This window comes from Macaca thibetana, chromosome 4 (genome assembly GCF_024542745.1).
Source record: "Macaca thibetana thibetana isolate TM-01 chromosome 4, ASM2454274v1, whole genome shotgun sequence".
Lineage (NCBI taxonomy): Eukaryota > Metazoa > Chordata > Mammalia > Primates > Cercopithecidae > Macaca > Macaca thibetana.
The window spans coordinates 37,292,639-37,318,528 of record NC_065581.1 but is presented as its reverse complement, the minus strand read 5'-3'; the positions used below and the strand labels follow the sequence as shown (position 1 = coordinate 37,318,528).

Genomic DNA, 25,890 nt, shown 5'->3' with positions numbered 1-25,890 from the left:
TTGAGCCTAGGAGTCTGGGCAAGATGGCAAAACCCCATCTCTGCAAAAAAATTTAAAAATTAGCCAAGTGTGGTGGCATGCACCTATGGTCGTAGCTACTCTGGTGGCTGACATGGGAAGATCTCTTGAGCCTAGGAGTTTGAGGTGAACTATCATTGTGCCACTGCACTCCAGCCTGGGCTACAAAGGGAGACCCCGTCTCTTAGAAAAAGAGAACAGTTATCCAAGAACTATGTACAAAAACAATTACGTTTGGTAAATAGGTATTTATAAATGTTAACTTATAGGATATAACTTTAGCTTTTGATCATAAAGCTTCCCTTTATGATTGTGTCAAATCAAAGAATGTGTATCATAGAAAGAGGGATGGTTTGGAGTAAGATATTATAATTTCTATCTTTTTTTTTTTTTTTTTTTTTTTTTTGAGACAGAGTCTCACTCTGTCACCAGGCTGGAGTGCAGTGGCATGATCTCGGCTCACTGCAACTTCTGCCTCCTGGGTTCAAGCGATTCTCCTGCCTCAGCCTTTTGAGAAGCTGGTACTACAGGTGCACCCCACCATGCCCAGCTAATTTTTGTATTTTTAGTAGAGACTGGGTTTCACCATGTTGGCCAGGATGGTCTCGATCTCTTGACCTCATGATCCACCCACCTTTCAGCCTCTCAAAGTGCTGGGATTACAGGCGTGAGCCACTGCTCGCAGCCAGATACTTAATCTCTAAACTGGGCTGTACCACCCAGAACCTGACTAGTTCTGGGGTCTTGGGCAAAGCCATTTTGAGCATCAAATTGTATCTGCAAAGTTAGGCTAATAAGGTCCTCCTTGGAAAAGTTTTGTCGGGATTAAATGAACTCATGTATATGAAATTTTATATATATGTATATATAACTCATGTTATATATAAAGTACAGAGCCTGGTACTTAATGGGTGCTCAGTGAATTGTAATACTAGTTATTATGACAGAGATGCCTTCGCCGTAGTGACTGATAGTTAAGAAGGGTCTCCCACCTCATTAACAAAGTTTTCTTGTTCATTTTGGAAAGTGCTTTGGCAAATCAAGCTTGCCGTTAAGCTACTGGGCAGTCCCGCGTATTTAGCTTGGGGGTAGCTTCTGGTGGTATTCATAGCCTTTGGTTTCTAGAACAGAACTCTGGGCACCTCCTGCCTGGCTGGGCCTCCCTGATGTGTGGTCCATGTTTCAGGCCTTCTCCACAGTAGGCACTCCTGACTACATTGCTCCTGAGGTGTTCATGCAGACCGGGTACAACAAGCTCTGTGATTGGTGGTCGCTTGGGGTGATCATGTATGAGATGCTCATCGGTAAGTTGCATGGTTTCAGAGGACTTTTTCTGTGCATCCGTGACAGACTTCTACGTTGGTATCAGCCTCTGTTTCAACTGGCAGTGATCTAAGTGATTTCCCCACTTGTCTTTCAAAGTGAATTGTTTTAGACAGATGACAACTCTTTCAGTAAGATGTATCCCACTCCATTCTTAGGCTTACTGGCATCCTGCAATTGCTTTGTTGATCATTTTTTATGTTTTTCTTTCTCTTATACCTTCATCTTCTCCATCTAGAAGCTCTTTCAGTCACTAGCACTTATTAACATCTGTTGTATGCAGAGCATTTTAACTGGGCATTGCCTCACTTTTCTAATATGCTGCCCCCTTCCTCTGTCAAAGCCTTCAAATCATGGGACCCTGTGGCCTCTCTCCCTCTTATTGTATTGGTGTATCTCTGTGTTTATGGGATGCATCTGTGGGGGTGGTCATGTGCCAGCGAGCAAGTATACCCTTGTTGGTTCCGAGTGAGTCTATCTGGCTGCTTTGGCTTCAGGAACATGGGAACAATGCCTTTGGAGGTGGGCGTATACCATCTGGAGGGAAGATGGGGTGATACGGTGTGTGCGTGTTTGTCTTCTTGCCTGTAGTTCTCAAAAAGACGCATGGTGGTCCTTTTTAAATCTATGCTTTTTTCTTATTCACGTTATTTGGTACTTTACCCATATAAGGGTATTTCTGGAATGATACTGTTTCATCCTTTCATTTCTTCTTTGGGCATGGTGATTCCCACACCTGCAATTCTATTTATGTCCTCCTTTCTTTTCCCAGCTCTACCTATTAGCTGACTTCCTAGTGGTACCAGAAGCATGATTTCACTTTGGGTCTGGGAGTTTGGGGGAAAATGAAAAATAGGTTTAGATATTTTCTGGGATAAGTGGAAATCCTGTCTATGTCATGGAGGGATGGCCATACAGAGTAATCCAGTAGTCATTAAAGACATACAGAATCGGGCCGGGCACAGTGGCTTATGCCTGTAATCCCAGCACTTTGGGAGGTTGAGGCGGTAGGATCGCTTAAACCCAGGAGTTCAAAACAAGCCTGGTCAACATAGCGAGACTCTGTCTTTACAAAAGAAAAATAAAAAATCAGCTGGGTGTGGTGGTGCTCTTCTGTAGTCCCACCTACTGGGGAGGCTGAGGCAGGAATTCAAGGCTGCAGTGAACCATGATTGCACCACTACACTCAGCCTAGGTAACAGAGTGAGACCCTGTCTCAAAGAAAAAAAAAAAAAAGACATATAGAATTGTATTAAGGAGAGTAATCTTGGTCAGATTCAAAGTTCTGGAGTGTAAAAGCTCCGAAGTTCCTTTTTATTACAGGCTACCCACCTTTCTGTTCGGAGACCCCTCAAGAGACATACAAGAAGGTGATGAACTGGAAAGAAACTTTGACTTTTCCTCCGGAAGTTCCCATCTCTGAGAAGGCCAAGGATCTAATTTTGAGGTATTAGAGAACATCCCTCCACCTTCTTTCTCAGCTTTTTCATATGAATAATTCCATTTTTTTTAAACTGTTATTATCTCCTGAATCTGCTTTCTGTTTCCTCCTGTTCCTCTCTTTAAACAAATAAAAAGGCTGTGTGTGGTGGCTCACACCTATAATCCCAGCATTTTGGGAGGCTGAGGCAGGGGGATCACTTGAGCCCAGGAATTTGAGACTAGCCTGGACAACACAGCAAAACTCCACCTCTAAAAAAAAAAAAATTGGCTGGGCATGGTGGAACCTGTGGTCCCAGCTACTTGGTAGGCTGAGATGGGAGGATCACTTGAGCCCAGGAAGTTGAAGCTGCAGTGAGCCTTGATTGTGCTACTGCACTCCAGCCTGGGTGACAGAGTGAGACCTTGTCTCAAAAAAAAAAAGTTTTTCTGAAGAGACTGCTTGAGGTGTGCTGAAAGGCCTCTGTCTTTTCCAGATTCTGCTGTGAATGGGAACATAGAATTGGAGCTCCTGGAGTTGAGGAAATAAAAAGTAACTCTTTTTTTGAAGGCGTTGACTGGGAACATATCAGGTATATCCATATAAACACTTTCAGAATTATTTCAGAAAGTCTCTAGTTTACTTAATAATAATTTGGAAGGACCATCATTGGCAAGCCAAGTAAGGGAAGAGAGCTTCTTAGAGATTTAGGATCTTTTCCTGATTTTCATTCATGGTGATTGGGCGTTGAGTTTTTTGTCAGCCATGTGTCATGGAATATATTGAATCTAGCAGTTATTTACAAAGTGAAGTGAACTTTTGTTTTTTGTGGTGGAGGGAGCATCTAGGAAGTGTATTACCCTTTACCTAGAACTCAGCAGCCTCTTAGGGCCCGCCAGCGGGCCTGTTCCTGCCCACAGGGTGGAAGGTATCACTGAAACATAGAGAAGGGAGAAAGGAGTGGAGGAAAGATTGGAGGGGTGAAAGTGGAGAGGGAAAGGGGAGAGTGAAAATTTTTATGGTGGGGGTCGTAGACTATGGCCAATAGCCATGAGAGCCTAGACCACCTGCTGTAGTCCAGACCTTCTCATTCAGCAGTCATTGGTTATTAAATAGAAGGTGAAGAAGTTTTCATTTATTTATAATTGTGTTCTGATGTGCTGCTTGTAATTTTTTACCTTTGCCACTTTTTAAGCTATCCTACTCGTTGGCACCTCCAGTAGAAGAAGGGCAGAGCCCTACACAAGGGGACATTTAGAGGCTCAGTTTCCCTTTTTAGTAGACAGGACAGGCCATTGGGAGAGTTGCACTAACTTCAGGTTTTAGTTATTCTTGTCTTTTTTCTAGCTATGAATGATTGAGTTTTTTTTTTTTTTAATCATAATTTACTTTGTTTGGGTACAGTCAGTTGGCTTGGTTGGTCAGTTTTTGTAAGTTTTTCAGAGAAAATAAATGCTGCCTGCCAGTGAAGAGTCTTCTCATGTCAGACCAGGGGTCTTTTTTGGAGAAAGACTTGAGTGGTATGATCCATATGATTACTAACTTAGTAATTTTTGGCATGTGTATTCTTGGCAGAGAGAGACCTGCTGCAATATCTATTGAAATCAAAAGCATTGATGATACTTCAAACTTCGATGAGTTTCCAGAATCTGATATTCTTAAGCCAACAGGTAACACCACCAGCATTGTCTCCTGCTGCCTTATAAGCACATTATTTACCCCCAATTTTGGGATGATGTTTACAAGTCAGGGTAGTGAACATGGAGAGGAACTTCAGTTCTTCACGTTCTTTGTAAGTACTTTTCCAGTTCTAATGCTAGGTAGTGGTGAAACCTTGGTGAATGGAAAATGAATATCAGCTCCCATGTTTAGACTGCTCAACTGGGTAAGTTACAAAAATCTGTTCCTTTGTTATTTACTGAGTGTTAGGTAATCTGAAATGACAGGAATGGGAAAATAAAACATTAAAAAATTTGTGAAGAAATACGAGATTTAAAGAACATGAGCAAGAAAATGTAGAAAATTCATAGCGTGAGGCCAGGCACGGTGGCTCACGCCTGAAATCCCAGCACTTTGGGAGGCCGAGGTGGGCAGATCACGAGGTCAAGAGATTGAGACCATCCTGGCCAACGTGCTGAAACCTCATCTCTACTAAAAATACAAAAATTAGCTGGGTGTGGTGGTGCATGCCTGTAGTACCAGCTTCTCGAAAGGCTGAGGCAGGAGAATTGCTTGAACCCAGGAGGCAGAAGTTACAGTGAGCCGAGATCGTGCCACTGCACTCCAGCCTGGCGACAGAGCGAGACTCTGTCTCAAAAACAAAAACAAACAAACAAACAAGAATATTCATAGAGTGAAAAATAAGCTTTGCCAAATAGAAACTGGTATGTTCTTCAGAGTGCCGTCTTCAGCACCGTGAGTAGTCCTTTGGAGGTAAGGCAGTGAATCAACTCTCACATCTGTTTCTTTCCCAGTGGCCACAAGTAACCACCCTGAGACTGACTACAAGAACAAAGACTGGGTCTTCATCAATTACACGTACAAGCGCTTTGAGGGCCTGACTGCAAGGGGGGCAATACCTTCCTACATGAAAGCAGCAAAATAATTCTCTTGCCATGGAATCCTACATGGAACAGAGTTCTTTGTGCAACATCATGCTTTTCCTCCCACACTCTTGAAGAGCTTCCAGGAAGTTGATGGAACCCACCAGTATGTCATAGTAAAGTCTCCTGAAATGTGATAGTAAGAGGATTTCTTCCATAATGCATCTGAAAAACTGTAAACAAAGACAACCATTTCTACTGCATCGGCCATAAACGGCTATCCTGCTTCTTCCGAAGCATCATGAGCCAATTTGGTAGGTGTTTTAAAAACAACTTGAGTTTTCCTAAGTTCATCAGAATGAAGGGGAAAAACAGCCATCATCCAACATTATTGAGATTGTCTTGTATAGTCATCGAATATCAGCCAATTCCTGTGATTTTGTGACACGCTATCTGCCAAGCCCACCAAGTATTTCCTTTATAGCTGAAAGTTCCATAGTACTAAGGAAATAAAGCAATAAAGACAGTCTCAGCAGCCAGGATTCTGGCTGAAGGAAATGATCCACCACCCTGAGGGTGGTGATGGTAGTTTCTACCCATACCTCAGCCTCAGGCAAGTGGCTTATAGCCTCCATTCATGGTGCACTTTATTATATGGTACTAAGATAAAGACTGTCAATCCATTGATTTATCTCCTCCCTGTCCCCATCTAAAATATCCATGCTGCTTTTCTGAGTGTTGATGGGGGTTACCAGCTTGATCCATTGTTGCTCTTAGAAGGCCCAGAAAGTCTTTGGGCATTGCCAAGGAATCCCGGATTATGTGGAAAACCCTCACTTTCTCTTCACGGCTGTACCAGAAAATCCCTAAGACAGATGTTGCTGTGGACCAGCAATACCTGCAAGTGCTGCCAACGGGAACTCAGTTTATTCCTGGGAACTTAACAAGGAGAGCCCAGGCCTAGGCAGGAGGCCTGGAACCCTCTTGGCTAAGGTGCTTTTCCTGTTCCTGCAAGGTCTCCAGAACCTCTTTGGAAATGGTGAAGGAACCAGCCCAATAGAAGTAGAGCCTGCTGACAAGTCTTTGTAAAGTTCACTCCTCAGTCCTTGGCACAACCATGTTTTGTCTTCTCTCTTGGTATTTCTTCTCTCTCAACTTTAAGTAGCCATTTTGCCTTGGAATCATGATTACAATTTTTTCCTTTGCAGATGCCTTCCTGGGGGATACTCTTCCCCACCCTAAAGGGTCGCCTGCAACTTAGGCGGATTGGGTCTCTCTGCTGTGTCGTTCTCTCATGAGAGACCCTCTGAATTGTATAGCACAAAGTGCCTTCTGTTTCACAGCTGCCACCACCTTTAGAGGAATTTTGTCAGAAAAATGTGGAGGCTCCATATTAATGCATTATTTTTTAAAACGTTTTGATAACTCTTAAAGCATCATTTGCACCTGTGTGGGAACTTTGCCTGCTGCAGAGCATTGTGGCCGAGCTGCAGCTGGGAGCCTGCTTTCTGCCAGTAATGAGGTTGTGAAGATCAGTTTTGAAAGGAAAGTATGTCCTAGCTTAGCCATTCAGAAGAGAAAAATGGAATATCAGAGTTACGGTTGTCAGTGAAACTGCTTTGGGTTTTAACCTCTTAGAGGAAGAAAAAAGGTTAGGGAAGTCTCCACTCTGGATGAAGGTGATGTGTTTGCCTCTCAGTCTTTCATTCATAGCCTGCTAGTGAAAAGGAAGTAAATGAGATTCTTTTGTGTAACTTTGTAGTCTCTTTGTATTACCAAATATTTGGGGTGTTGACTCCTGTGTGTTTTGCAAGAATGTTTGGTAAGCCTGGGTAAAGAGAAGTAACTGCAGTGTTGGGAGAGTCTTTGTGTGGGGGAGTGGCAGGGGATGATTCGTTTTAGGGGAAAATGCCCACATTTTAACTTTTAAACTTATGAATAAACTGTGTGAAAACAGTAGTGGAAATATGTGATGTGATTTATTAAACTGATAAGAACAGATACTGCATTTGATCTTAGCAAAAAGGCCAAGAAGGGATTGTGATGTGATTTAAAGCAAATAGTGGCATATAACTTAGAGGCAGAGTGCTGGTGGCTGCTTTTAACTAACCCCTTTGTCCACAAACCATTAGAACGCCTAATTTCAAGTGTTAATTTCAAAACTGTATCACCATCTTCATGCAAAGTGCTTTTCCATCTCAGGGAAGCTGGGACTGACTTTTGTTCTTAGGGAGCTAGTCTCCTGAATCACTGTGCATATGAAGAGACTTCTCTTGCCCCGACTGCATGTGCTGCTTCCACCCATCTCAGTGTTGCAGGGCAGTGGGCCCTCCCCTCACAGTAAGGCCAAGGGCACATCCTGACAAAAGTGCTGTCATCTGGTGGACCTTTTGTACAGCCCTTTACAGCCTAGCCCCATTTTTTCCCAGCCTGGAGTCAACCAGGAATCTCATGAGCTCGTAAGATGGAAATGTTGGCCAGGTGCAGTGGCTCATACCTGTAATCCTAGGACTTTGGGAGGCCGAGGCAGGGGGATCACAAGGTCAGAAAACCGAGACCATCCTGGCTAACACAGTGAAATCCCGGCTCTACTAAAAATACAAAAATTAGCTGGGCATGGTGGCACGAGCCTGTAGTCTCAGCTACTCAGGAGGCTGAGGCAGGAGAATCGCTTGAACCCAGGAGGCAGAGGTTGCAGTGAGCTGAGATCGTGTCATTGCACTCCAGCCTGGGCGACAGAGCCAGCACTGTGTCCATCAGAGCAGGGTTCTGTCTCTGAGATGTTGTGTACTGAAGGAGTCCCATATGCCCCACTTATTAGCCCCTTTCTGGGTAGGGAAAAGCACCTCAAGGAGTCAAGAAGGGAGGGGCAAAGACCAACTAAGAGTAGAAACTGCAGGCAGAGAAAGCTAAATGCAGCCAAAATGGGTAATGTCTTTCTAAGGCTTATGAATCCTAAGAAACATGTTGGGCAACACTGGCTCAGTGTTGATCCTGTTCACAGAAATTGTTTCCTACTCTCATTGGGGGAGTGAGAAAATAATATGTAACTATTGCATACTAAAATGAAACCATATCATTCGGTCTCCCAGTTCAGGAGTGCATCACCATTTTCTTCAGTACCTGTTTTTCTTTTTAGTTGGCTTGGTTGATTGGCATTTATTTCATACTCCCCTCCCCTGCATCTCATTTACCCTGGCTGCTTTTCTGAGTGTTGATGGGTGGTTACCAGCTTGATCCATTGTTGCTCTTAGAATTACTTTCAAAGGGCTGGGTATGACGGCTCACGCTTTAATCCCAGCACTTTGGGAGGCTGAAGTGAGTGGATCGCTTGAGCCTAGTTCAAGACCAACCTGGGCAACATGGCAAAACCCTGCCTCTACCAAAAATACAAAAAATTAGTGTGGTGGCACGTGTCTGTGGTCCCAGCTGCTCAGGAGTCTGAGGTGGGAGAATCACTTGAGCCTGGGAGGTGGAGGTTGCAATGAGCTGAGATCGTGCCATCATTGCACTCCAGCCTGGGTGACAGAGTGAGACTGTCTCAAAAAAAAACAAAAGGTCAGAAGTAAGATTCACATGAGTTGCTTCAGGATTAATACTCAGATTCTGCAAAACAGATTGCCAATTTGAAAACTCATCTATACGGCCTAATAGGAGTCCCCCTCTGCCATCAGTGGGTAATGCTCTTTGTCAGACTTACTTCCTTGGAAAGCACTTTTTTAGATCGCCTTGTCCTGGTTCTCCTTGGCTTCTGTGTAACCCAAGTGGTGTTTTTAATTGAATTCAGAAGGATTCAGTGAATGATATTTTCATTTCCTACAGAGCATATTTCTCTGGAATGATCCATCAAAGCCAACACTGACAAAAACGGCCTCCGTGATGCTTTTTCACGCACATTTTCAGAGATAAGACACCTTGCCCAAGCAACATTCAAGCGTCTGTGACTCAGAGCTCAGTTCCAGGCAGTCTGGTGAGGCAACAGGGAGCTCACTGTGGTTCTGAATTGCAGATCAGTTTGAAAGAATTCCTACCAAGTGGCTTAATGGAATGTAGCATCACCTTATTTACATTAGTGTTGATGTTGACTGTGATGACAAGCCAACCCAGAGTTATGAGTAGCTTAGTGAAGCATCCCAGAGATGTTTTTATTTAGGCAGCAGTGATTTGGCAGAAGGAAAACAAGTAAGCAGTCCAGGGTTTTGTAGGCTGGTCGTTACGCTCCTGTTGTGGTGGAGGCATGGATCTATGAATAGGTATTACTTTTGTGAAGAGCATAAGGAACACTCTGCAGTCACTTTTGTTTCTCACTTCCCCACTTTAATCCATGCTCGTCTGGTCTCTGCCCCATGTGTGAAATGTTAGTATTAATTATCTGCTGTGTAAAACATGCTTGTATTTGTTATCACTCCTCTAGTCACTGGTGTTCTGCCATATCCATTGGGTTCCCTTCAGTCCTCATCTTGATCTGCTGCATTCATACTGTTAACCTTTAAAACAAACAAACTCTCCTTCCATCTCCCTGACTTCCTTACTAGTTCCACAACACTTAAATGTTGGTGCTGGTGCCTTTGCCCTCTTCAGTCGTGTGATCTCTTGGTGATCTCCATACTGTGGCTTCAACTACCACCTTGGCAGGGAAGTCCTCAAAGACCCACCTACTTTTTTTGTTTTTTTTTAAGACGGAGTCTCACTCTGTCACCCAGGCTGGAGTGCAGTGGCACAATCTCGGCCCACTGCAGCCTCCACCTCACAGGTTCAAGTGATTCTTCTGCCTCAGCCTCCCCAGTACTTGGGACTACAGGCACGTGCCACTACGCCTGGCTAATTTTTGTATTTTTAGGAGAGAGAGGGTTTTGCCACCTTGGCCAGGCTGGTCTCGAACTCCTGACCTCAAGTGATCCACCCGTCTGGCCTCCCAAAGTGCTGGGATTACAGGCATGAGCCACCGCGCCCAGCCCAAATCTTTATTTCTAATTTTACTTTCTGCTAAAAAAAAAACAGACACTCAAATGATAATATTTTATTATAGAAAAAGCATCCCAAATACAGGATTTTGTAAACACTGGTAGGTGAACAAGTGCAATTTTAAAAGTAAATACAAAGTAAAGAGGCAAAACCTACAAGCATTTTGCCTTCAGAAGAAAATGTAATGTTCTCCTGCACTAGTGATCCCACCCAGAACACAAATATGGCTCCGTCTCCCATGAAGGCATCAGATTTGCTTTCTGAGCTCAGTATACCCATTTCAGCAATTGCAAAGTGATGGCAAGAAGTGGCATTGAATACATTACTACAAACCTTTGACTTAAAATGCTGAGACAGGGTCTTGCTCTGCCATCCAGGCTGGAGTGCAGTGGCGTCATCATATCTCACTGCAGCCTCATCCTCCTGAGCTCAAGAGTCATCCTGCCTCAGCCTCTTGAGTAGCTGGGACTACAGGTATGCACTACCATGTCCATGCCTGGCTATTTTTTTATTTTTTATGTTGCCCAGGCCAGTCTCAAACTCCTGACCTCAAGTGATCCTCCCACCTTGGCCTCCCAAAGTGCTGGGATTACCGGCATGAGCCACTGCACCCAGCCAAAACCTTTTTTTTCTTTCTTTCTTTTTTGAGACAGAGTCTTGCTCTGTTGCCCAGGCTGGAGTGCAGTGGCACGATCTTGGCTCGCTGCAACCTCCACCTCCCAGGTTCAAGCAATTCTCCTGCCTCAGCCTCCCAAGTAGCTGGGACTACAGGCGCTCGCCACCACACCCAGCTGATTTTTTTGTATTTTTAGTAGACACGGGGTTTCACTGTGTTGGCCAGGCTGGTCTCAAACTCCTGACCTTAGGTGATTTGCCGGCCTTGGCCTCCCAAAGTGCTGGGATTACAGGCGTGAGCCACCATGCCTGGCCAAAAACCCTTGCTTTTTAACTTCAGAACACTTAAATGTTAACAATACATTATAAGCCTTTCCAGGGCCTAGGGGAAACCATTAAATGATCTGACTCACTTTAACACTGTCATCTTGCCCGCCCTCCAACTCCTCAGTGGCAAATGTTTCCTCATCGAAACAGCATGGTATGATGCAGATGCAAACTCAAGATTCTAAACTTCAGATTCGGGTTAATCTCGGCTTGCCGATTACTCTGGCTAAAACCATTTTCTTATGAAAATGTTTCTCTGTCAACAGCCTGGCTTGCTTATTTAGGCACTTAGAAGAAAACACCAAACCCAAGTTCCACCTTTTTACGATTACAAATGCCTCTTACCCATCTGGCCAGTAACCAACTATGAAGGGGGTGACTTCAACCCAGCCCTTGTTTCTGTGAGGACTGAGAGGTCCTGCTTTTGCAGAATGGCCTGCCCCTGGGAATGGAGCAGGCTTGGGTGAGCTCCAGGTGGAGGGTGATGGGTGGGGCATAGACATAAATCTTCCTCTCCACCAGAAGGAACCTGTGATCCCAGCTTTTCCTTCAGTCACCACCACCTCGTGACACTAGAAAGCCTACCATCAAAGATTTCCAGCTTACTGAAACCCCACAGGTTGGGGTTAAATGCATGTTAACCTAACTTGGGGGAAAAACCTCAATCTGGAAAGCCTGAGCAAAGTAAAGGGTTACACAGAACAGTGTCAAGTATATGCCATACTTCATACCTGGTATTTTCCCTAAGCAAGAACTAATTAGTTTTCATATTTAAGTGTTAGTTGTGGCATGTTTACACTTAAATGTTAACAATACCTAAGCTGTGAAACAGAAGTTATACATACTTATTATGGAATATACAAACACTAGGTAATTCAAATTTCCTTTGTAATGGCATGGAAGTCTACTGAGAAGCAGAAAGGAAGCACCATTTAACAATTATCTGGGCTAGTCAACTGGTAGTGGGTATAAATGTACTGGTAAGGTCAAGGCCAAACCTGACCTCAAATATGAGCCAATTAGTTTCATAGAAGTAAAATTACCTTCTAGCTACAAATAATCCTAACCCTTAATCCAGGCCATTGGCCTTGCAAATGGATGCCAATAGTCATCTGGTGGGGAATAGCTCAATTTAACCACTTACTACATCCTAGTGAAGAACAGAGTATTAATTTCCACAGTGATGCCAGTCATATGTAGAGAACATAAGAACACTTCTTCAGCCCTGGAAAGAGCTTTCAAATCTACCCGGCTTTTAACTTTGGATGATTATGACTAGGTCATTACATGGAATTGAGTAGCCTCTCCTACACAGGATGAGCATCCCAAATCCAAAAATCCAAAATCTGAAGTGCTCCAAAGTCTTTTTTTTTTTTTTGAGTGCCGACATGATGTTCAAAAGCCTTTCAGATTTTGGGTACTTAACTGTTAGGTATTCCAAAATGTGAAACCTGAAACCTTTCTGGTCCCAAGCATTTTGGATAAGAGATACTCAACCTGTATTCCAGTCAGCTTCTACCACAAACTGGGAGATAATCCCAAAATACTTTTATCTGGCTCTGGACTCTAAATTTAGCGGTACTATTAATAGCCATGGAGAAGAGGAAGGAAGATGGTTCAGCACTGTGGGGGCTGAGAAGGGTGATCTGGGTGATCATGCACTGATAATAGAGCTGATAGATCAAATAAAATGACTGGGCTTAATTTCCATTCAACTCACCCTTCCTTTAGGGATGACATTGGTATAATTTTCTTACCCAATGTGTGAGCAGCTATTAGGCTATTTCAAGAACCAAAATACACTGATATCCAAAAATCCCATGGTATGAAAAGATAAGAGAAAAATCCTGCTAGGACAGCGACTGTGCAGATGATGCTTCCCACCCAGCTTCACTGCATACACCCCGTGCTGGCACTCTTACAAGTCTTTCTGTTGAGAAAGTGAGCAATTGTGAGCAATTTCTGTCCTCATCTTAAAAGCCTTTAAGCCATATCTAAGGTCTCCTAGCCACATCCACAGCAATGTGCTGCTCCAGAGTGTTAAGACTTATGGTTTCTCACCAGATTCCAAGCCAGGATAACCCAATTGGCCTGATTTGGAGGTTCTTCTACTTGTGAGTTTCATTCCAAATGAATCATCCATTTGTTTTTAGACTCCAAAACCTTGAAGCTAAAAAGGTCTCATCAACATTATTATTCCATTATCCTTCCTGCCAAAGAATCTGTGGTTTTGAATTGTTTGCTGCGTTAATGAGAAGCAAATCTGAATTTAACCTCTTAGGAATTTCCTTTTGGACATTCTGAATGAGACCCTAGTTCTTTCCAGATGCAATTTGGGTGCAGAGGCCACCAAGAATGGCATCTTCATTAACCTCTAATGAGCATCCGATTGGTGCCTGTTTTTAAAAGTTAGAGATTGTCACCTTTTAAGTTTGGTCCCTTTGCTACTAAGCAATTTGCCTGGTATAAAACAAAACAAAAACAAAACCCAAGAACAGAGTATAAAGGATAAGGACTGCTTTGCTAAACACAAGGCAACAGTCTTGACTTCCTTTCCTGCTTTTGCCGTTACACAAAGACTCAGTGAACAGCACCAGACCCAAATTTTTCAAGTTATCAGGGATGCTGCAAAGATGGTAGCTAATTTGAGTACTTCTTCATCCCCTGCCAGAGGCACAGACTTACTGGAAAGGACACATGTTAATTATGGGAGAAAGGAAAAGGATAGGGGAGAAGCATGATTCCTACTCAGGGTGAGACAAATCATGAGGGAGGGCTGGCTGCAGGCATCTTAGGTGAGATGGGCTCCCACAAGGGGTAGACCCACAGCTGGCCCTAATCCTGAAAGTCGTTAGAAGCCATCTGAGAAAGTGGGGCATTTAGCCGGTCAAGTTCATCCACTTGGGGTGGGTGATGCATTAATATTTCATGGTCCTCCAAGACATCATCTCCAGCAGCTACCAGATTCGTGAGGGATTTGCTTCGAACACACTGGAAATCCACATGGCGACTCTTCCCTTCTTCCTTTTCCCATGACATCTGGATGAAGGGGCGTTGTACATAATTATAGATGACTTCAGACCGGCCACCAGGCCTTCTCTTAATTTTTTCTTTACAGGTAGGGTAACCTGCAACGGAAAAAGGCCATTCTCATGACTAACACATTGTGCTCACTCTGCTGTCCATACTTTCTCCTTTGTAACCACATCAGTTTTCTCCCAAAATCACAGCACAGAAAATATGTGGGAAGTGACCAGTCCCTGCCCCATGCTCTCCCAGCCCCAGTCACTTACATGTTCACTTCCTTTTAGTCAGATAGTAGGTCTTGTCCCTAGAAGGAACTAATCTGAGAAGTAACAAGAATTCTATCCCTTCTAATGGAAAGGAGAGAAGCCTCTAACTAGTTCAGGAGCCTGTTGTTGCTGGCAACAATACCATAGAACAAAAATCCTGCCAAGGCATGGCTACCCTAGTCCTCTTAATTCTGTTGCTTAGAGGGCATACTGTATGAGAAATAGTTAAGGAAATGTGGAATGTTTAGCCTAAAAAAACAAAGATGCTGCCTAAAATATGTGAAAGTCTGTCACATGGAAATGGGAAAAATAGTCAAAGTAGCTTCAGAGGCTATTAACTAGAAGGCACGCAGGAGAGGGAGGCCGTTATGTATTAAATATGTATGGCATAATGTTCTAATGGTAAAACAGTTTGATGGGTGGTTCTGGGAAATGCACCCAACAGACAAGGGAAAGACCGAGTAGGAGGAGATTTAATAATCTCAAAAATGTCTTCCGGCCGGGCGCAGTGGCTCAAGCCTGTAATCCCAGCACTTTGGGAGGCCGAGACGGGCGGATCACGAGGTCAGGAGATCGAGACCATCCTGGCGAACATGGTGAAACCCCGTCTCTACTAAAAAATACAAAAAACTAGCTGGGCGAGGTGGCGGGTGCCTGTAGTCCCAGCTACTCGGGAGGCTGAGGCAGGAGAATGGCGTGAACCCGGGAGGCGGAGCTTGCAGTGAGCTGAGATCTGGCCACTGCACTCCAGCTCGGGAGACAAAGCGAGACTCCGTCTCAAAAAAAAAAAAAAAAAAAAAAAAAAGTCTTCCAAGGCTGGGCACTGTGGCTCACACCTGTAATTCTAGCACTTTGGGAGGGCAAGGCAGGAGGATCACTTGAGTCCAGAAGTTCAGAACCAGTCTAGGTCAGAGGGAGATCTCATCTCTTAGAAAAAAGGTTAAAAAAAATAATAATGGAGCACAGTGGTGCGTGCCTGTGGTCTCTGCTACACGGCAGGCTGAGGCAGGAGGACCAGTTGAGCCCAGGAAGGCAAGAATGCAGTAAGCCATGATTGTGTCACTGTACTCCAGTGTGAGCAGAAGTACTCCAGTGTGTCTCTTTAAAAAAAAAAAAAAAAAAAAGTCTTCCAACTTTATATTCAACTTAAGTCAGACACAATGAAGCTTTGACAGGTTCTGTGGGCAGAAATGAGGCCACAAGAGTAGCAAAGCACAAGAGTCAAACAAAGATTCACGTAGGAGGTCAGGCGCGGTGGTTCCCACTTGTAATCCCAGCACTTTGGGAGGCCGAGGTAGACGGATCACGAGACCAGAAGATCGAGACCATCCTGGCTAACATGTTGAAACCCCATCTCTGCTAAAAATACAAAAAAGTTAGCCAGGTGTGGTGGCGAGTGCCTGTAGTCCCAGCTACTCAGGAGGCTGAGGCAGAAGAATCGCGTGAATCAAGGAGGCAGAGCTTGCAGTGAGCCGAGATGGTGCCACTGCACTCCAACTGGGCGACAGAGTGAGACTCCATCTCAAAAAAAAAAACATCCACATAGGGGAGACCAGATGACTTTAGCACTCTCCAGGAATCAGTCTCTTGAGAGCCTTCCATGGGGACCACAGGCTGGGAGCCACTGCTCAAGATCATTCAAAGTAGTTCTGTTAATATATTCAGACATTCCTCAAAAGTATGGAATAATCTTTTTTTTTTTTTTTTTTTTTTTAGACGAAGTTTAACTCTTGTTGCCTAGGCTGGAGTGCAATGGCACGATCTCAGCTCCCTGCAACCTTTGCCTCTCGGGTTCAAGTGATTCTCCTGCCTCAGCCTCCTGAGTAGCTGGGATTACAGGCATGTGCCACCATACAAAAATACAAGTTTTATATTTTTAGTAGAGACAGGGTTTCTCCATGTTGGTCAGGCTGGTCTCAAACCCTTGACCTCAAGTGATCCGCCTGCCTTGGCCTCCCAAAGTGCTGGGATTATAGGCATGAGAAACTGCGCCCGGCTGGAATAATCTTAAATTTTGAGTCCCCAAGTTATTTTTTCAGAAGGACCCTTCCAGATGCCAGAAACATCTTCACCAAGATTGGTGGCAGAACGACGCTCTCACCTGGTGAGCCCACAAACCCTGCTGTATCTCCCTACCACTGTCCTTTGCCCTCACTGCTCTTTATCCTGAAGTAGTAAACTCGAACTTGTTTCTGTGGCTGCTCTGAACCATTTTCAACTGGAGATAAAATGAAAAGAAAAATGACAAAAACAAAAACAGGAACCCTTCAAACTTGAGTAAGAATGTGGTTTTCATGTATGCCTATTTTCTAGGCCCTCTGGAGGCTAAATTTTGAGGACATAAGCTGTGGCCATAGACCCAACCTGAATATTGACTGGGATTTTTTTTTTTTTTTTTTTTTTACCTTCAATTCCAATGCGAATGTTTTTCAGGCCCCGTTCCTTTAACACTGTTTTTGCAACATCCCTATTCTCAATATATTTGAAGAATCTGTACAGCTTGGAGCTATAAAGAACTGTAAAAGAAAAAATAGGGGTTAGCCATGGAGTAAAGACCTAAGAGGAAAGAGATAAGCTAACAGAATCAAACTAATGAAAGATATACTTGACCACTAATCCCAAATAATCCAGATGGATCAAAGATTAAATGTTAAATAATACATAAACCATAAGAGAAATTTTTATAGTCTCAGGGTGGGGACCTTCTGGGTACAACGTTAAACCTAGAAGTCATAAAAGCTGATGATTATAGAAATACAACATCTCTGCATAGCCTAAACCACCATTTACCAAAGCTAAAAAGACAACCGAATGAGAAAATATTTGCAACTCATAAAAGGCTAATTTCCTTAATTAGAAAGAGCCGCCACAAATAGAACTTTCACAAATCACTAAGTAAAAGGACTAACAATCTGATTTCATAATGTGGCAAAAGGCACAAACACCATTAACAAAAAAGGAAATTACAATGGCTCTTGAAAACTAAAAAGGTTTTGGCTGGGTGTGGTGGCTCACACCTGTAATCCCAGCACTTTGGGAGGCTGAGGCAGGCAGATCAGTTGAAGTCAGGAGTTGGAGACCAGCCTGGCCAACATGGTAAAACCCCGTCTCTACTAAAAATACAAAAATTAGGCATAGTGGTGGGTGTCTGTAATCCCAGCTACTTGGGAGGCTGAGGGTGGAGAAGCAATTGAACCCAGGAGGCGGGAAGTTGCAGTGAGCCGAGATCATGCCATTGCACTCCAGCCTGGCCAAGAGAAGGGAGATACCATCTCAAAAAAAAAAAAAAAAAATTTCAGCCTCACTCATGAAATAAAAAATGTAATTAAAACTCATGCCAATCATGAGATTCTGCGGTTTTTTACCTATTAAGAAAGTAGCAAAGATAAAAGTCTTAAAAACACTGTTTTGGGGCCAGGCACAGTGGCTCACGCCTGTAATCCCAACACTTTGGGTGGCAGATACGGGAAGATGGCTTGAGGCCAGGAGTTTGAGACTAGCCTAGGCAAGGCAACATAGACCCCATTTCTACACACACACACACAAAATTAGCCAGTCATGGTGGCACACACCTGCAGCCCAGGCTACTTGGAGGCTGAGGTGGGAGAATCACTTGAGACTAGGAGTTTGAGGCTGCGGTGAGCCATGGTTGCACCACTGCACTCCAGCCTGGGTGAAAGAGCAAGATTCTATCTGTAAAAAAATTTTTTCAAAAGCCACTGTTGGCCAGGCATGGTGGCTCACGCCTACAATCCTAGCACTTGAGAGGCTGAGGTGGGTGGATCACTTGAGGTCAGGAATTTGAGACCAGCCTGGCCAACATGGTGAAACCCTGTTTCTACTACTAATACAAAAATTAGCCAGGCGTGGTGGCACACACCTGTAGTCCCAGCTACTTGGGAGGCTGAGGCATAAGAATCACTTGAACCCAGGAGGCAGGACTCTGTCTCAAAAAAAAAAAAAAAAAAAAAAAAAGCCACTGTTTTGGTGAGGGGGTGGGAAACAAACCTGTCATGTATTGTTTTGTGAGTGTAAATTGGTACAAATTTTATGGAGCATAATTTGGCAACATCTATCAAAATTATAAAGGTATAATTTTTTTTTTTTTTTGAGATGGAGTCTCGCTCTGTCACTCAGGCTATAGTGCAGTGATGTGATCTCGGCTCACTGCAACATCCAACGTCCACCTCCTGGGTTCAAGTGATTCTCCTGCCTCTCAGCCTCCTGAGTAGCTGGGATTACAGGCATGAGCCACCACGCCCAGCTAATTTTTGTATTTTTAATAGAAACGGGGTTTCACTATATTGGCAAGGGTGGTCATGAACTCCTGACCTCAAGCAATCCGCCCACCTCGGCCTCCCAAAGTGCTGGGATTACAGGCATAAGCCACTGCACCTGGCCAATAGTTTAAATGTCCAGGAATGGCTGGTTAAATCAATTATGGCACATTTGTACAAGGGAATACTATAGAGCCACAGAAAAAGAATGTCGAAGATTTTTTTTTTTTTTGAGACGGAGTCTCACGCTGTCACCTGGGCTGGAGTGCAGTGGCGCGATCTCGGCTCACTGCAACCTCTGTCTCCCAGGTTCACCTGATTCTCCTGCCTCAGCCTCCTGAGTAGCTGGGACTACAGGCACACACCACCATGCCTGGCTAATTTTTTGTATTTTTAGTAGAGACGGGCTTTCATTATGTTGGCCAGACTGGTCTCGAACTCCTGACCTCGTGATTCTCCCGCCTCAGCCTCCCAAAGTGCTGGGATTACAGGCGTGAGCCACCGTGCCCGGCCCATAATATCGAAGATTTTTGTTAACACATGGCACAGAAGAGCTGTATAATATGGTACATGAAAAAGGAGGAGAAAACAAGTAATTGGTTATCTATGTACATTGAATATACTTGGAAGCCTGTAAAAGAAATTGAGAAGCAAAACTGGATGGGGCAGGAGTGAGAGTAAGACTTTTTAGTGTATATCCTGTTATGTTTTTTGAATTCTGATTACCAATTCAAAAGGATTTAAAAATGAATTAAGAGAAGAATGACACCATCATTTAATGTGCTGCTTCAGTATCTTACACAGTACGAGACACCAGAGAAAGAGTGAATGGTGTAACAACATTCCCTGTGTTCCCCAGCATAAAGGCTAGCCCTGCATCACTAAGGATTTGTCATCCAGGTGAGTGTGCTCATCACAGGCTCAACATTGATATTCACAGTGGTTCTAGGATCAAGCTGCTACTCCAGGTAGCGAGTTTCTTGCTGAAAACATCTACACCATGCCAGAAGCTCCTACTTTGGGAATATTCCTCCCCCATTGGTGGAGGGTGGTCTTCATCCCAGTCCACAGAATCCTCATCCGTCAGCACAACAATGTGGCACTCTCGCTCTCCTTTCTTGGCACAGCCCACCATGATAGGCAAGATCAGCTCTTCGAGGTAGTGATCAAACTGCTTATGAGCACCGTCATTGGACAGTTCATGCAGTAAAGCACCTGCAGAGAGAAAATGTGGGTGAACATGCTTTCTGCCTAAATGCACATATTACTGGAGAGAAAAAGACTATGAGGGAATGGCTGTTATCATTGATGAGGTTCAGAGAAGTGGCACATTTAAAGGCAAAGAGATTGTTTCCTGCTCCAAGGTGATAATTAAGCTTTGTTAAGGTATGTCTCCTATTCTACCACTCTTCAATTTACTCATGTTTAGTAATCCTTGAGCATTCTGATCAGCTGGGGTTTTGTTGGACATACAAGGTCAGACCATAAATGTTCATTCTGTAAGAGATGAAATCATCATTTGTAGTACCTCTTCTGAAGATGGTTTGGATCCTGATTTCATGGAGTTAGAGTACCATAATAGAGGAATAATCTGAATTTTGGTGACACCAAAGGACTTACTCTAAATGTATAATACACTCAGTAGAGAAATCACATGTACTTCATGCAACATGCAGGGAAATGTATCATGAAATTCAAAGAATAGTTATTTAAATAATTTCAGGAAGCCCAGGTAATAAGAGCATGGAATTTGCAGTCAGACAATCTGAGTTCTAATCCTAGCCTTAATGCCTAGAGCTCTGAACAAGCTGATTTCTTAAATGAGGTTATCACCCATCTTTCAGGATTGTTAAAGATTTAAGCAAGTCCATATCTATAAAGCACTTAGCAAACACTAAGTTAATAATTATAGGCTGGGCGCAGTGGCTCATGCCTGTAACCTCAGCACTTTGGGAGGCCGAGGTGGCAGATCATTTGAGGTCAGGAGTTCGAGACCAGGCTGGCCAACATGGTGTAAACCCTATCTCTACTAAAAATACAAAAATTAGCCGGGCATGGTGGCATGCACCTGTAATCCCAGCTGCTCTGGCAGAAGAACTGCTTGAATCCAGGAGGTGGAGGCTGCAGTGAGCTGAGATTGTGCCACTGCACTCCAGCCTGGGTGACAGAGTGAGACTCTGTCTCCAAAACAAAACAATAATAATAGCCAGGTGTGGTGGCATGTACCTGTAGTCCCAGCTACTCAGGAAGCTGAGGTGGGAGGACTGCTTGAGGCCAGGAGTTTGAGACCAGCCTGAGCAACATAGCAAGACCCCATCTCAAATTAAAAAAAAAAAGGGGGGCAATATAATGATCAGGAGAACCTGGCCAATTTGTGCTATTTGACTTTTTTAGTGAACTGTTCCTCATGTTGGACAATCAGTATCCTTGTTTGTTAGAGTTGAGACACCAAAGTCCCAAGAGGGAAGCTGTCAGCTTGGTCTCCCACTGGTCAAGCTCCATTTAGAAACTACTATCTGTTTTCCTTTGTCTGCTCCAGTTTCTCACAGTGCTTTGAACCAAGAGAGGAAAAGGGTTAGTCAGTATCACATCTCTGCCTCTGCAGAAGATTTTCAACCTACACGTGAAATTCCTTCTGTTTAATAATAGAAAATGTCAGCTGGGCTTGGTGGCTCACGCCTGTAATCCCAGCACTTTGGGAGGCCAAGGCGGGCAGCTCACCTGAGGTCAGGAGTTCAAAACCAGCCCGGCCAACATGGCGAAACCCTGACTCTACTAAAAATACAAAAATTAGCCAGGCGTGGTGGCAGGCGTGTGTAATCCCAGCTACTCGGGAGGCTGAGGCAGGGAGATTCCCTTGAACCCGGGAGGTGGAGGTTGCAGTGAGCTGAGATCACGCCACTGCACTCCAGCCTTGGCAACAGAGCGAGACTCTGTCTCAAAAACAACAACAAAAAAAAATCAGTGACTTACAAGAAAACACAAAGTTCAGCTGGTTAAGTGCAGCTGGCAGCTGCTCCTGTACTTACTCAGATCTTGACATCGGATAGTGTTGAAATCAAAATTAATGCAGAGATAATCACATGTATCTCTAAGATCTGGGATAGAGATGCCATCAGGACAATTGATGATACCGGTTTTGTAATAGTCCTGTAAATAGATTAGGAAGAAAAAATGTAGGCAAAGAACAAGATGAAAAATTACTTCTTCATCCCTATGCATTCCTGGTTGTTAAAGCAATGAGCTACCGGAATTATCACCAAATTGGATGATTCATTAGATGGCAAAACAGCTCCTGGCTATCTTGACTTGTTTAATCAGAACTTGGTAACTGATAGAGCTCACACACAAACAAGCAAGGACTTAAAAGTTATAGGAACAGAAAACAAAGGGAGAAAGGAAACAACTGGAAACCAGAGACCCTAAAGTCAATAACATAGTTGATGGAACTCTCAAGGATATTGATCACACATGCCCCTGGGGAAGAGAATGTAACAAAAAAGGCTACCACACACCAGCACTGTGCGAAATACAGTTGCACTGATGCCTTCAGCAATCTCATACTCTCCCTTCTCATTGGGCCGAGTGAAGTTGTACTCTCTTCCTGGTCCAAACATCCTGAAAGATACCCAGGCAATAATGTTATCTTCTCCAGCATGATTCTTCACAGATGAGACTTCTCCTTTCTCCACCTCATTCTGGAAGACTCCATCCCACTCTTTCATGGTATAAATTAAAAACATAGCACTGGGACCCAATGCCTACAAGACAACTCAAGTCTTAGGAAACTCCCTTCAGACAGGAAAAGAAGGCAACTGCTTTAAGCATTTGTGTGCAAAGAAGAATGAAGGATCAAGTCCACAAAGTTCATCTGTAGTGAGTTTCTTTGGCAGTAAATGCAGTAAACAGCAACTGCAGAGGTGGCCCTTGGAAAATATCTGTGTTGAGATGGTGGCCTTTCATGCCCTCCCCACTGCCCAAGAACCTGCTTTTCTATACTGACAGCTCAGGAAGACAGCATCTAAGCTCCCTTTTATCCCTGTCTCCTCGTCTGTCAACACTGACCTATCTAATATGCCATTCATCAATATTTCTGAACTTTACTTTTCAACATCTCATCTTCTGTTAGATGCAGCTATGTTAATGCTTTACTGGTATGTCTTAATAGTGGAGCTCTGGGGGAAAAATGGCCTTACTCAATACAAAGAATAACTAATGATGGGATTTTCAGATCGAGTAGAAGAGGGTAGGCATTAGGCTTATCAGCAGTTTACTGCATTTCAGAGAGACAGGCTTGCTGTTAGCATGAACTCAGAAGTCATGAGAGTACAGGGAGGAGAGCTTTTCTTATTCGCCTCTCCCCATCCTTCCTCCCTCTGTCAGATCCCCTGCAGTCTAAATGACCCCATGACTTCCACTCCTGCTGCACTTCTGTGTATGAGCTGTGGAATGGTTAGATAACACAAAGGATAGAGCGGGCAGCTGCTATCTTCAACCAGCCTAAGATTTGACTTCCCAATCAAATGGGGGCTTACTGCTATTTCCTTCCTTAAACTGCTGGGAAGTGTTGCTGTTCAGCTGTTCACAACTGTTGTCCTCCAGCCTGAACTGGCTGCTTTTCAAAGGTCTGAAAATGATTCCATTTCGGCCAGGCGCGGTGGCTCACGCCTGTAATCCCAGCACTTTGGGAGCCAAGGCAGGTGGATCACGAGGTCAGGAGACTGAGACCATCCTGGCTAGCATGGTGAAACCCCATCTCTACTAAAAAAAAAAAAAAATACAAAAAATTAGCCAGGCGAGGTGGTGGGCGCCTGTAGTCCCAGCTGTGCAGGAGGCTGAGGCAGGAGAATGGCGTGAACCCAGGAGACAGAGCTTGCAGTGAGCCGAGATTGTGCCACTGCACTCCAGCCTGGGTGACAGAGCGAGACTCTGTCTCAAAAAAAAAAAAAAAAAAAAAAAAAGAAAGAAAATGATTCAATTTTACATGTTTCCCAAGTAACTGTACCACACATAAGAAATCCATCTTGATAAAAGTAGCCTCCAAAGAATGCAGATGTTTTTCTGGAATGCTCTGGTTGAATGAAGTCTAGCTTAGAGAGCTTTGAATAAAAATAGTGAACATATTGTAAATATAATCCTCCCTATTTATCATCAGTAGGACTTCAGCTCAGAGTATTTAGTAATGGCATGGATCTGCATTAATCCATTCTCTTTCTCTCAGCTTCTCCCCTTGTGACTAGTGGCCCACATCTGTAAGCTCACTGGCTAGGCTCAGAAGTACTGTATATAATCACAGGACAGGTAGCCACAGAACAGAACAAATCTAAATAACTTACAGAATTTACGACCTTGCCAATTCAGCTGAATGAACCATACAGATAAAGAACCAGACTCTCTTCTTCATGGGACAACCCATTCCAAGGTTCAGAAAACCAGTTTCACCCAAGAATATATTACCCAGAAAACATTTGCCTTTCTTCTCTTGATCACTACTTTCAGAGGCAACATACCTAAAACAGCCAGCCTGCACTGAGAAACACTTTTTTCAAGGGGTGGGAATGCTGGTAATATCCAAACTGAGAACAGGAATTCAAGCCTGATAAAAAAATACAGGGCCAGTCTGGAAAATGTGTTAATGTTCTACTTTTATCTTAATTCAGATGTTTAAGAAATATGTAGACAGGTTTAGCTCTAATTAAAAAGTGGTTCACTGTGGCCAGACACAGTGGCTCATGCCTGTAATCCCAGCATTCTGGGAGGCTGAGGTGGGCGGATCACGAGGTCAGTTCAAGACCAGCCTGACCAACATGGTGAAACCCTGTCTCTACTGAAAATACAAAAATTAGCCGGGTGTGGTGGCACACACCTGTAATCCCAGCTACTTGGGAGGCTGAGGCAGGAGAATTGCTTGAACCCGGGAGGCGGAGGTTGCAGTGAGCCGAGATTGCACCACTGCCCTCCAGCCTCGGTGACAGAGCGAGACTCCATCTCAAAAAAAAAAAAAAGTAGTTCACTGTGAATTTATATGTTCAAATACACATATATTTGAATAGCTGGATTCTATTTAGCCTAGAATTCAATAAATTAGTGTGATCGATTCAAATTTCTAACTCAGTTTAAATTAATTCAAAGTCCTGAGGTTAGATCTCTAAACAAAATAAAATCTACTTCTAAGTAGATGAAAATGATCAAAAGCCAAATCTACATGTATAATATCATTATTATTACTATTTTTACTCTTATCCCAATTTGCTCTTCCTTGGGTTAAGGTCTATGGTTGGCCAAAAAGACAATCTCTTAACTCCTAGCCCAGGCTCTGAGACTCCTTCCTGGACAGTTTTCCTTCTTAGTAGGCTATTTCCATTTCCTAAACTCTAACCTTAAAAATCTGAGGGCCAGAGATGGTTAAGAAGAGGGTAAATCTGAATGAAGCAGCACAGAGAATGGACCATGAAGAATAAAGAGGGCAATCGTGAAACAAACAACAAAGCAACTAGGTTTAAAGACTCCACTTAAAGATTACATTTCAAAAAACTTGAATAGTAATGGAAGCATTAGAAAATGACAGCATAGCATCTGTTGCCAAGCATAAAACTTGCAATAGATGGCAGGGAAATGGTTTTCAGTAAAATGGCTTTGTTCTTGGGCCATGTAGAACATTTGCCTAATACTGTTTTTTTTTTTTTTTTTTTTTTTTTAAAAGGGAGCAAGATTTAGGTCTCACCTTACCCCCAGCATCTTTGACCTATGAAACTCTGAAAACATTACTTAGAGTGAATTTGTAGAGGAGCAGAGAATGAGATTTAGCAGGTTATTTTTTCATCGTTTCCAAATAGGTTTTATTTTCTTTTGTGGGGCTCATTTTACTATACTGGCTTTGTAAATGAAGAACTCTCCCCACCCTGAAATACCAACACGTATTAGGCTTTTACCAGCTTGCCCTCCCTTCACAAATGTATGAGGGCAGAAAAATAAAAATACAATGCTTTTTTTTTTTTTTTTTGAGATGGAGTCTTGCTCTGTCGCCCAGGCTGGAGTGCAATGGTGCGGTCTCGGCTCACTGCAACCTCCACCTTCCGGGGTTCAGGCGATTCTCCTGCCTCAGCCTC

General features: G+C 43.6%; 3 protein-coding genes and 1 pseudogene across 10 annotated transcripts in view; 1 reads left to right on the top strand and 3 right to left on the bottom strand.

Annotated features, from left to right (window-relative positions):
- Positions 1 to 7,253, top strand: part of STK38 (serine/threonine kinase 38) — a 276,943-nt gene extending 269,690 nt beyond the window's left edge. For all 3 annotated transcript variants that reach the window (XM_050787703.1, XM_050787700.1, XM_050787701.1), the window contains 5 exons: positions 1,205 to 1,322; positions 2,665 to 2,788; positions 3,258 to 3,353; positions 4,337 to 4,431; positions 5,236 to 7,253. In XM_050787703.1, coding sequence (XP_050643660.1) covers positions 1,205 to 1,322; positions 2,665 to 2,788; positions 3,258 to 3,353; positions 4,337 to 4,431; positions 5,236 to 5,366 — 564 coding nt within the window. In that variant the 3' untranslated portion in view covers positions 5,367 to 7,253. The remainder of the gene's footprint in view (positions 1 to 1,204; positions 1,323 to 2,664; positions 2,789 to 3,257; positions 3,354 to 4,336; positions 4,432 to 5,235) is intronic.
- Positions 1 to 25,890, bottom strand: part of SRSF3 (serine and arginine rich splicing factor 3) — a 400,608-nt gene that overhangs the window by 100,351 nt on the left and 274,367 nt on the right. The gene's annotated exons all lie outside the window — the stretch shown is intronic.
- LOC126954131 (uncharacterized) lies at positions 7,188 to 7,343 on the bottom strand (annotated as a pseudogene).
- KCTD20 (potassium channel tetramerization domain containing 20) overlaps positions 10,310 to 25,890 on the bottom strand; it is a 55,943-nt gene continuing 40,362 nt past the window's right edge. For 5 of the 6 annotated variants that reach the window (XM_050787715.1, XM_050787712.1, XM_050787714.1 and 2 more), the window contains 5 exons: positions 22,297 to 22,399; positions 21,811 to 21,931; positions 19,799 to 19,996; positions 16,910 to 17,020; positions 10,310 to 14,339 (listed from right to left, as the gene is read on the bottom strand). In XM_050787715.1, the coding sequence (XP_050643672.1) occupies positions 14,047 to 14,339; positions 16,910 to 17,020; positions 19,799 to 19,996; positions 21,811 to 21,931; positions 22,297 to 22,399 (826 nt within the window). In that variant the 3' untranslated portion in view covers positions 10,310 to 14,046. Of the gene's footprint in view, positions 14,340 to 16,909; positions 17,021 to 19,798; positions 19,997 to 21,810; positions 21,932 to 22,296; positions 22,400 to 23,316; positions 24,745 to 25,890 lie in introns of those variants that run through there. The other variant, XM_050787717.1, reaches the window with a different exon arrangement.